The 12,477-nt window shown below is 39.5% G+C and overlaps 1 protein-coding gene across 1 annotated transcript in view; it reads left to right on the forward strand.

The window, feature by feature from the left end:
* DYNC2H1 (dynein cytoplasmic 2 heavy chain 1) overlaps positions 1-12,477 on the forward strand; it is a 362,438-nt gene that overhangs the window by 250,263 nt on the left and 99,698 nt on the right. Inside the window, 1 exon segment of the mRNA XM_030560509.1 lies at positions 73-177. Within this exon segment, the coding sequence (XP_030416369.1) occupies positions 73-177 (105 nt within the window).

Consider the following 12,477-nt stretch of genomic DNA (forward strand, 5'->3'; position numbering starts at 1 on the left):
GTTGATTTTCATGAGCTGTGATTGCACTGAAAACGTTTACTATTATCTATACTCTTCTACCCCTTTTTGTAGGATTACCGTGATATTATTGAAAGCCTTCCAGAAAACGATAAACCCGATTTCTTTGGCCTGCCTGCCAATATTGCACGGTCTTCTCAACGCATGATCAGCTCCCTGGTAAGTTTTAAATTTTGCACTGCTTGTTAGTATCATCTATAATATGACCAGCCCAGGAGACCAGACATCTGTTCATAAATATGTATTTCCATAAGAAAATCATTCATTATACATTCAGAATGTTGAAAGTATTTAAAAATAACTTCTGCAGTTATTTCCATCACCATCAGCAATATGAGTAAAATGTTTATTTGGGTCACTTCATGTATTTTGAGTTCTATTCTGCTGTGGGAGATAATTGTGAGACATTACTTAATGTTTTAAATAGTGTAAACATTTGAAATAATACTTACTTAGAATGAATAACTTGCTTTGATGGCCAAGCATCTCCTACAATTCTATGAAGCAGGGTCTTTCCCCCTCTCTGCAGCTCTGGAGGCAGTTCAGCATTACAGCATAGCCCATACTGGCTATCCCCCTTCTTCCACTTGCCACCAGAACTTCTGCCTCCATGGCAGTAGTTCTTCAGGAGCAAAGCAAACAGACACCGTTTCCTTTGCCATCTTTACTTTTAATTTGTTTCTTGAGACAGTAGTGAGCAATGAAGCTACTTTCCTTCTCCTCCTCCTCCTCCACCAGATTGGGTAATTAGCACCATGGTGTCTCAGCCTCACACATCCACTGCTGCAGTGTTACCCATCTTGGGATGCTATGTTGCTCCACTCTCAGTCTATGGCAGGGCTGTCCCACAAACACTGGCCAAATCAGAGCACTGCTCTATATGCGCAGCGACATTTACAGGCTCTTCGAAGGGTGATCTATGTCCTAGCTGTTCACAGCAAGCTGACCCTCCCACTGCCAGGGCACAGAGCTCAGAGACAGACTGGCATGTCAGGTCCCTCTTCCCTATCCTGAAGACCTGAGCAAGAATTAAAAAATATCTTAAGTGATCCAACTTTAAACTCTTAAAGTTGGCCCTCAGCTCCCTAGGGGAAAAAGTAGGGCTCCTACCCAGCTTCCCTAATTCCCAGTGTGAATTGGGATTCTCAGAACAAGACCCCATTGCAAAAGTAGTGGCACTGGGACTCAGAGTGTGAGGACACAGAAGGAGGAATATCTAGAGGACTCGAGGCTTTTTATAAAAAGGGATGCAACACACTCTACCATGGCTACACTCATGCAGGGACTCCTGTAAAGCAGACTGTCAATAACCTAGTCCCAGATTTGGACCTTAGCGTCCAAAATATGGGGGTTAGCATGAAAACCTCCAATCTTAGTTACCAGCTTGGAAATGGTAAAGCTGCCACCACCCAAAAAATTAGAGTGTTTTGGGGCACTCTGGTCCCCCCAAACCTTCCCTGGGGACCCCAAGACCCAAATCCCTTGAGTCTCACAACAAAGAGAAATAAACCTTTTCCCTTCCCCCCTCCAGGTGTTCCTGGAGAGATACACAGAAGCAAACTCCGTGAATCTAAACAGAGGGACTCCACCCTCCCCGTTCCCAGCCTTGGAAAACAGAAGTACTGAGAGTTAATCTCTCTTCCCCCCTCACCCAGAGGGAATGCAAAGTCAGGCTAGTAAATTTCACACACACAGATTTCCCCCGGACTTCTTCCTCCCACCAATTCCCTGGTTAGTACAGACTCAATTCCCTGGAATTCCCAACTAAAGAAAAACTCCAACAGGTCTTAAAAAGAAAGGTTTATATAAAAAGAAAGAAAAATACATAAAAATGGTCTCTCTGTATTAAGGTGACACATACAGGGTCATTTGCTTAAAAGAATATTGAATAAACAGCCTTATTCAAAAAGAATACAATTCAAAGCACTCCAGCAACTATACCTATGTAAATACAAAAGAAAATATGTAAATCACTATCTGATCTTTGTACTCACAACTTGGAAACAGAAGATTAGAAAGCAGGAAATAGAAATCACTCCTCATAGCCGAGAGAGCATACAAGCAGAAGACCAAAGAACAAAGGACTCCCACACAAACTTCCCTCCACCCAGAGTTGAAAAAATCCTGTTTCCTGACTGGTCCTCTGGTCAGGTGCTTCAGGTTACTTTTTTTTTTTCAGGTGAAAGAGACATTAACCCCTAGCTATCTGTTTATGACACAGACCCCCCCCACACTGCAAAACAACAACAACAACAACAAAGATAAGCCACACACCACAGGAAGCACAAAAAGGGGAAGAAAAATACATAGAAAGTCTGAGAGAGCCATCCTTAGACAAAGACTTTTCTACTGAGAAAGGAAAGAGTTCGGATTTAGGCTCTGTGCCGGCCACATATTTGGCATTCTGGCAGTCAGACTGTTTGGCAACTTCCAGTTCTTGCGAATGGCAAAGTAGCAGGGAAGCTATCCCAGATCACTGGGGAAGAATGCTTTTGCACACAGATGGCCAAAGGGCTTGCTTTATACATTCCCACCACATTGACGTCTAGAGATGATGATTCCGAAGATAAGGTGAGGGGAAGCAAAGCTGATAGTTATAGCTCCATGCTAGCAGAGGACATCATGGTTTTTGGACTTAGTAAATATGACATTGGTGCCTCCACTGTATGTACCAGTGACAATAGACATCCTTCACCAAGGCCCCATTCTCCATCCAGATCCAGTCTTTCTCCAACTCATAGGTTGGCTATTGGGAGTGAAACATTAATTGAACCTGGATTATCCTCCAAAGTGATTGGGACTCTGCTGACCTCCACACAGACTCCCACACTAAAAGCCTTCTCAATCTAGTCATGGTTCAGCTCATAGTGCCAAAAAGAAAACATACCCCAACGACTCTGGAATTCCAGCTATTCTGGATTTTCTTCAGGATGGTTTGGACAAGGGCTTCAGCCCAGCACCATAATGCGTTAAGCAGTCATAAGCAGTGACTTACAAGCAGGATTCTGAGGGTCTTAGCCAAATATCCTCAAGTCTCAAGATTTCTCAGAGCAGTCAGACTGGCTAGACCTGAAGGCAGACCAATCTTTCCTAAGTGGGATCTGCTATTGGTACTAAAAGCCCTAACAACCCACCTTGTAGGCAATGGTCATACCATTCTATCTATCAAAATCTACTTTGTGGTCACTGTTGTGTTAGCTAGATGTATCTGAGTTAGCAGTTGTATCCATGCAAGAGCCACATGATGTGCTTCATCATGACATAGTGGTTCTAAGGACTCCCACAGTCTTTCTTACCAAAGGTGAATTCCTCTTCCATTTCTTGCATAATTCTTCTATCATTATGTCCAAATCCACAGCATCTGACTGAAAACATGTACCATAATATGGGAGTATGTACAGCACTAAAGATTTACCTCAGGCACACTGAATTGATGAGACAATCAGGCTCTTTATTTGTGCCCTTTCATCAAAAGTGCCAAGGTCTTTGGGCATCCAAACTATCTTTGGCCAAATGAATCAAGTTGTGCATAGTGGAGGCATTCAAGCCATCAGACTGCCCTACAGTAACTCTTCACTTAATGTTTTCCCAGTTAACGCTGTTTTGTTGTTACATTGCCTGATCTATTAGGGAACAAGCTTGTTTAAAGTTGTGCAATGCTCCCTTATAACGTTGTTTGGCAGCTGCCTGCTTTGTCCACTGTTTGTAAGATTTTCTGGAAGAGCAGCCCCTCCTTATGGGGATTAGAACCCGGGGGGGCTGGCAGCTTCCCCCCTGATCGGCTCCCCTAAATTCCCTGTAAGGTATGTGGCTTGGCGGCTACCCAGCAGCAGTTCCGCTACCCATCCCCCCTCCGCCCTGCCATGCTGCTGCTGCCCTGCCCTATGCTTGGAGCTGCTCCCAAGAGCTTCCTGCTTGTTGGGGGGGCGGGGAAGAGGGGTGCTGATATCAGGATGTCCCCCTGCTCCTTCCCCCCCCCCGCTCCATACCCCCTCTCCGCAAAGCTGAGGATCGGGACAGGGCTCGGGGATAGAAAGGAGGGAGCTTGCTGAAAGCTGTTGTTTCCTGTCTGAACTGGCTGATCTGCTTAAAAGGGCAATATACTTGAAGTGGGGTCAGCATACTTAAAGGGGCAATGCACATCTCTCTCTCTCTCACTTATGCACGCACCTCCCAGGACTTTGGAAAGTCAGCATCTGTTCAGTCGTGCATGTGATGTCAGGAGGAGGGAGTGGTGCACTCTAGCTGGATAGCATTGGCTCATGATCATGTTCAGTTTTTGCAGGGAAGTGTAATCTCCATCTGTTGTGTTCCCCCCTCTGCCTCAGTCCGTGCTGCCTTGTAGAGTGTGAGGCTACATTAACAACTTGAGGGCTCAGCCGAGTGCTAGTTCATCATTTAGCAGCAAGGACTTCCCTGGGAAATATTCCACCCTCTTACTCCACTACCTCAACCAAGCTTCACAATCATTCATTGCTGTGTACAATATTAAACAGTTTGTTTAAAATTGTTTAAAACATATACCGTATATGTATATAATGTCTTTTGTATGGCAAAAAACATTTCCCTGGAACCTAACTCCCCCCCACTTACATTAATTCATGTGGGTAAATTGGATTCCCTTAACGTCATTTCACATAAAGTCTCATTTTTCAGTAACATAACTGCAATGCTAAGTGAGGAGTTACTGTATTCTAAAAGGAATCAAGGCACACTGTACAAGATCTCTGGTGATGTCATGGGCAGAACAAACTTGTGCTTCAGCTGAAGAAATCTGTAAGGCAGCAACATGATCTTCAAGCTATACCTTCTATTAAACATTACAAAGTAGATTTTCTGTCCTCTGCAGATGCTTCTTTCTGAAAGAAGGTGCTGCATGCACTGTTGCAAAAGTGACTTGTCATTCAGGCATTTACTTTCAAGGGAAAATGTCTCTATTTGTCTTTCTTTATCCCTCCTTGTTTAATATTTACTGCTCCCTACTTCCCATGCATCACAGAACAGTGCGAGACAGTTAGTTGTAGTATGGAAAATTTCCTTTCTGCTAGCAGTGTCTCTCAAAATTCTACCCAACCTGGAATGGCTTCATTAGCCAAGGAACAACATTATTTTTTAAATGTCTCCAGTTTGTTGGCTGGATAGCTTACTGCACATAGTTCACTTGTTGACTTTAATGTTATTGGCATTACCATATTCTAAGAGTTTTTGCATATTATATGAATTGTTCTGATGGCAAGCTGGAAAAGGGTGTGTGGCCAAAATGAGCTGTGGTGCAACAGTGAACAGACTCTAGAACTGCAGAGAGGAGGGAAACAGTCCAGGCATCACAGAATTGTATGAGACACAGCTGAAGAAAAGAAATTACAGGGTAAGAAATTTCCCATTTCATTATCACCATAATGGGACAAGGTGACTGAGTAGATTTTGTATCTGGGCTGGTAAATTTTCATAATACATTTGCAAGACAATTCTAAATGAACACTAATTATTCACAGAAGTAGAGATATTTGATATTGCATCATATTTAGAGGCACTATTCTGTTCTATTTAATCATTGTTGGTAATGCATTCAAACTTGAAAGTAAAATTTATTTTCTTATCATTATTATTACTACCTATTGTAGTACTATCACTCTACTAAGCACCACACACATACACAGAGTATTTCACCCAGCATTTGTTCTGTTATTAAGCATATGCCAACAAAATTGTCATGAGTATCACTGAAATAGAGGGTTGTGCACAACTGAGTTGAAAGTGATTGTTCTTAACTGCAGCTTCAGAGATATCCAGACGTTTTTAGGATCTACATAAAAGCAAAATTATTGTGCTTCTCTTACTCTTAATGCCCAATTATGCAATTCTTATACATGTGGAAAAGTAGTTACTTAGTAAGCCCACTAGTGCTGTGAATAATTACTCAGTGTTCATTTGCAGTAGACTTGCAAATGCATCATGAAAATGATGAGGAACTTTTAGTCTTACTTGTGAGCTCTTCATTTCCAGGCTTCAGTGTACCATAGAGGAACTAAATTAACGGACTATTGCATGCACTCTGAAACACACTACTAATAGCAGAAAGGCAGACCAGTGTAAGCAATGGTGTTCAATTATTCCTTCTCAAATATTTGTTATGAATATCTAAATACTTATAGTATGTTGTAGTATGTATAATTTGGCTTTCATTTTATTTTACATTACATCTCTAAAGGACCATAAAACAGCTTTTTTCCATAATAGAGTACTATCAGATATTTAAATGTTCACTTTTTAGAAGTTTAGGCCTAAAATTTGACCTATTTTTTATCTGCCATATAATTGCAGTAGAATTTAGAGCCCAATTCTACAACCTTTACTCACAAAGAATAGTATATAGAAGAGTAGTCCCGTTGGTTGAAATGGAAGCACTTAAGCAACCAAACCTCAGCTGAAAATCATATTCTAGGTTATTTACCTGATAAGTTGGATTTAACTCCACCACAAAGACTTTGGTTCTTGAGAGCTGCAATGATCACCAAGTGCATGATTTTACAAAAATGGAATAGTAGACCTATGTCCAGTATAGAGCAATGGTATCTGGACTATCTGCGTTAGCAGCCAAAGAAAGAATAGATTATCACCACAGAGAGCCATTATATGACTTCAGAGAAATTTGGACCCCTTTCCTAGATACATTTGGATTAAAAATCTTGAGATGGCTTAAATACTACCAGACCTCCATTCCACCTAACCTTCCACCTTTTCCCTCCCCTGTCCCCTCTTTCATTTTTCTCTCTATTCATTTAAGACTTCCCCTATTTTATTAGTGTTACTCCTACACTAACATGTTATGTCTGTGTGGCATTGTCTCATCTTACATTGTCTAGTCTTGCATCTTTGGCACATTGTAAGAGCATAATTCTGTTGGATATCCTGTGAAAGATGCAGTATTTGGAAATTTATACAAGCTGCATGTCATTTACTTTTCACTATTTCTTTATGAAAATCAATATACAATTTATCTTTTTTAAAAAGCAAACACCTGTTCATTTTCAGTAGCTCACTGATTATTGCATTGTCTCTCGTTTATTGAGAAGCCTGTGGCTAGAGCTGGGCAATGTTTTTTGGTGTACATTACATTTACTGAAAAGTGCTTTTTTTCAGGGCTCTGAAACTATTCCTGAGTTTGGGACAAATTCAGAAGTATTTTTGGCTGAAAAGAAAACCCAGCGAAAAGAATTTGAGGGGAAAAAAGCTCTTTGACATGTAGTTTCAAATGAACATTTTTGAAAAGATGTGTCAAGATGGTTTGTTCAATCTGAATGAAATTTTCACAGATTAATGGATTCCAAACCCAGAATGGATGATTGTGATAATCTAATCCAACTTTCTGTATAATAGAACTTCCCCAAAATAATACCTATAGCATATCTTGTAGAAAAACATCCAATCTTGATGATCAGTGGTGGTGACTCCACCACCTTTGATAAATTGTTCCAGTGGTCATTTAACCTTACTGTTAAAAATGCCTCCTGGATTTCCAGTCTGAATTTGTCTAGCTTAAATTTCCAACCAGTGGATTGTTATATCTTTTTCTGTTATATTGAATATTAAATATTTATTCCCCCTGTAGATACTTGTAGACTGTAATCAAGTCGCTCCTTAACTTCCTCTTTGTTAAACTAAATAGATTGAGCTCTTTAGTTTGTTACCATAAGGCATATTTTTTAATTAGCCTGGGAGCATAATGTAGGTCTCATTCTGTGGACATGTTAGTGATAGAAAGTTAAGGGTGGTGAGCATCTGGTCTTTGCATACAAGCATTTGATTAGCTAAAGGACTGATTCAGGAGCACATGGTATTTCAGACATAACTGGTGTGATCAGTCAATCTTCCAACAACCATCCATGCCTAATAGGGGAGGGAGTTATGGATGTGCTTGATCATCACAGAGCAATTCCATTGCCATAGATTTTTTAAATGCACCCATTGTCTGTTTCTGTTTTCCTATTTGAAATCATCCACTAACATAACTCTGCAAGTGTCATAATGTTGGTGTTCAAGTGGTAAACTCAGCATACAAATGCCTCCAATGCATTTGTGACCTCATAAGTGACTGTCTCAGCTGTTCTGAGCACCTTCATATTAAGGAATTAGTCTTCAGAAGCTAAATCAAATTCCTCTCAGTAAGATAATTTTATCTTTGCAGCAAGCCTTCTAATAGTATCACATTCTGAAAGGGCATGGAAACCTGGAGGTATGGCAGCTTTTAGTGGTCTGAATGATAGGAACACATCTCTAAGAGATATACAACAATTCTGTTCCCCAGGAGCAAGCATAAAAACAGAATCTTGAGGAAGTCTTGGATAGCATTTCACAGAGACCACTAGAACATGAGAGTCCTGTGTAAAAATCTGAAGTTTAGTAACACTTCTCTCTTTGGCACTCATGATATGCAAGATAATTTTAGTGTCAGCCTCCTTTTGGACACAACCAAGAAACTCCACTGAATAGTGAAAGACTAGCTTCATTATGCCATGCGACAACAAAATTTTTTGTGCAATTCTTTGCATGCTAGAGCATTTTTCCTTCAAAGTATGTGATTAACTCACTCTTCAGGAAAGAATGAGACAGTAACTTCTTCATTGTGACATTGGAGATGTTCGTGGAGTCAGTGGTTTTGTATTGGCCAGATGCAGTACCATGGAGCTTCTTCTTTCTCATAATACTTTTAACTGATTTTTCTGCATATGTTTCAAATGCAAGGTGGACTTCATCATAGGCCCCATATTTTCTCTGTAGTCCCATAATGAAGTGTTCGGTCAAATCTTGGTAGGTGTTAACAGTTTCTGGGTCAAGAGCTTGTACCTCAGCCTTACAAACTATGATTGCTGCACTGAAAGGCCTCTGCTGGCATAAGGTACAGGTCATGTTGTCAGTAGGTGCTGGCTTAGGAAGACCATACAAGACGTGCATTGGTTTGCTTTTTGCCTGGCACACATGCCTTGTTCCATCATATTCAAACATCGATCACAGTACTATGATGAACTCATACCTTCCAAAGTCTCAGGTAGATCAACATCACACTGAGATCTGGACATGACCAGGAGATGAGCAAACAATTACTTGTCTGTGTTTAGCTCTGTAATAGTTTGTCATCTTCACTCTGACTTTCTTCTTTGCATTCAAGTCCATCTTTAGTCTGTTCTTCATGACTGAAACCCATATATTGATGGTGCCTTGGATAATTCTTTAGGTTTTGAAGGCTGCATACAAGTCATTACCCACAGTAGCCATTTGATTGATATCTTTAACTATCTTATCACTGAAGACTATTTTCATCATTATATCAATTAACTCTTGTCCATCATACGTAAATAGGTTGTCCGTGTGAGTAAGCTCGTGCTGTTGCTTTAAAATTTTTCCATCTTGGCATTTAACAACACCTAATGAGTCTAGATGGTACTCGGTTATTTCTGGGGAAGCTACCTCAGCCATACTTAATGTTTGTTCAAACTTCAGTGGCGTCAGGAAAAACCTGAGAAAGATCATTTGGATGCTGTGTTATGCCCACCAACCCACCCAATGACTTTCATTATACTGTTCTCATGTTTTAGGGCTTCGTCTGCACAAAATGCTTAGAAGGGAACTGCTGACATTTTAATACCCCAATTTCTTTTCTCACAATTCCTCCCATATGTCAAGGTCAGAATTTTTTGTGCCTCTTATTTCAGCAAGTTACCAGGCAATCATGGAACAGTTGGTTAAATCTAAACTAAAAAGTATTTCACTAAGCCTTCCATTGCTGTGAAGTGCAAATTCCAATTAGCAGTCCTGATAGATCGCGTAAAGAACAACAAAGACTCAACCATCTTCATGTATCGCCACACCATCCTGAAATTTGCACTTCGTTGTCAATTCAGCCTCACCAAATTGCTCGATCTGATTTGTGATATTGCAGCTTTCCATCATGTGCAAAAGGTCACTGAGAGAGGAATATATACTGGAGTGTGGAACTGGTCTTGCCCACATCTGGCACTTATTCCAGCCTCTTCAACTTTTTCCTGAGGCTCAGTGTAGTTCCTCTCCAACTTTGCCAAATTCAGTTTATGGGTGCACTTCTTTTAGTAGGTAAGGAGCCACTGAGCATTATGTTTAATCAAGTCCTCCCCAGTGCTATTCTCCAAAGATTCAGCTACTAGTCGGAACTCTTTCTCTCCCTACTGATGCCTAAAATGATCAAGTAATAACAAAGATTTTGTGAGAAATTAATTTGGGACTGTAAATACTTATTTTATGTAACTATTTGCATGTAATTGGCAGATGGATTCCAGCAATTTCTGGCTGGATGCTGAAGTTTGAACCAGTGCCTCATTACAACTCTTTTGGTTAATAAATAAAGCTGATAACTGTGTGTGTGGGGGGGTTGTTTATTTGTTTTTTGTTTCTTTTTTTCAGATGATGGCCAATTAACTTGAAGCACTCTTTCCATTTATAGTAAAGTATAACATTTAAAAAAATTAATCAGGTATAATGTTTTGAGCATTATCTGATAACAGTACTATCAGTCAAGGGCCACAAATTATCTTTGTGGAGGCTGCATTTTTGGCATGCCTGTGTTAAAATATAATTTTAAAATGTTTATTTTTAAATATTTTCTCAAATATATATCTACATAATTATTCTAGGTTTGTCATGTCTGCTACCATTGTTTTGGTGGGAGAAAGGGCTTTCGAATGATACACAATTTTACCCATTTTTTATGACATTGTATTATCAAAAGGACCAGGAGCTCAGAGTCAAGGGTGGGCAGTGAATCCACCTTGCCATGCTGCAGATTGTGACGCCATTGAAATGATGATTCTATAAATTTTTATGACTCAAATGGCACCACCCTTACTTTCTGTCACTAACTTGGCCATGGAATTACACATGCTTCCAGAATGAATCTTGTAACCATTCTCATGTCTCTTTTCTGAACCCTTTCCAAATATTATTCTTGAATTTTGGACACCAGAACTGGACTCAGTATTCCAGCAGTGTTCATAACTGTGCTAAATACAGAAGTAAAATAACTACTCTACTCCTGCTCGAGATTCCCCTGTTCATGCACCTCAGAATCACTTTAGCACTTTGGACTATAGCGTCACGTTGGGAGCTCATGTTCAGCTTATTATCCACCATGACCCCCAAATCTTCTTCAGAGTCACTGCTTCCCTTGCTAGAGTCCCTGATCTTTTAAGTATGGCCTACATTCTTTGTTGCTAGATATATACATTTATATTTAGCCATATTGTTTGCTTGCCTTCAGTTTATAGCTCTGAATCAGTGACCTGTCCTCTTCATTATTTACCACTTCCCCAATTTTTGCGTTCTCTGCAAACTTTATAAATGATGATTTTATGTTTCTTTCCAAGTCATTGATTATAGCGTTTAATAGTGTAGGGTGAAGAAACGATCCCTGTGGGAATATAAACACTCCATTTGATGATTCCCTGTTTACAATATTAATTTGAGACATATCAGTTAGCCGGTTTTTAATCTATTTAATTTATGCAATGTAAATTTTATATCATCTAGTGTTTTAATCAGAATATTGTGCTGTACCAAGTAACATGCGTTACAAAAATCAAGATATATTACATCAACTCTATTACCTTTATTGACTAAGCTTGTAATCTCATAAAAAGTATACAATTAGTTTGACACAATGCATTTTCCATAAGCCCATATTGACTGGCATTAATTACATTACCTTCCTTTAGTTCTTTATTAATTGAGTCCTGCATTATCTTACCCAGGATCAATGTCAGTCTGACAGGCCTATTATTACCCATTTCATTCCATTTACCCTTTTTAAATATTGGCACAACATAACTTTCTTCAAGTCTTCTGGAACTTCCCAGTGTCCAAGACTTACGGAAAAGCAATATCAAGAGCCCCTCAGCCAGCTCTTTAAAAACTCTTGAATGCAAGCTGTTGGATATCTGCTGATTTAAAAATGTCTGTATTTACTAGCTTCTATTTAACATCCTCCAGAGATACTTTTTTTTTTATTGCTTGTTTTGTAAAGGAAAAACTGAAAATTCAGTTTTAGTTCAAAGCTAAACTCATTTTTGTTTCTGGATTTTTGAGTTTGGCCAGCAAACAAAAAAAGATCAGTTTATATGCTATAGTTGTTGCAAGAAAACTGTGGCAATAGCTGAATCCACAGTTTTCATTGACCTCTATCAGTCTAGTTTCAGGTTTGGATACATCTTAGAGTCTGAACTGGACTTTTGGTCAATTATGTCCTAGTTATCAACAAAGATAAAATATCTATTACTTATTTTTAATACAGTAGTGCCTACAGCCCCCATTGTGCTGGGTGTTGTACAAACACTACTTCTTTTAGATCTATCAGTTGCCTGTAACATTGTCAACAACAACAAGATACTGGTGCTATACCTGTAGTTAAAGGTAGCATTAGCAGTTTCTCCC

This window comes from Gopherus evgoodei, chromosome 1, assembly GCF_007399415.2.
Source record: "Gopherus evgoodei ecotype Sinaloan lineage chromosome 1, rGopEvg1_v1.p, whole genome shotgun sequence".
In the NCBI taxonomy this organism is placed as follows: Eukaryota; Metazoa; Chordata; order Testudines; family Testudinidae; genus Gopherus; species Gopherus evgoodei.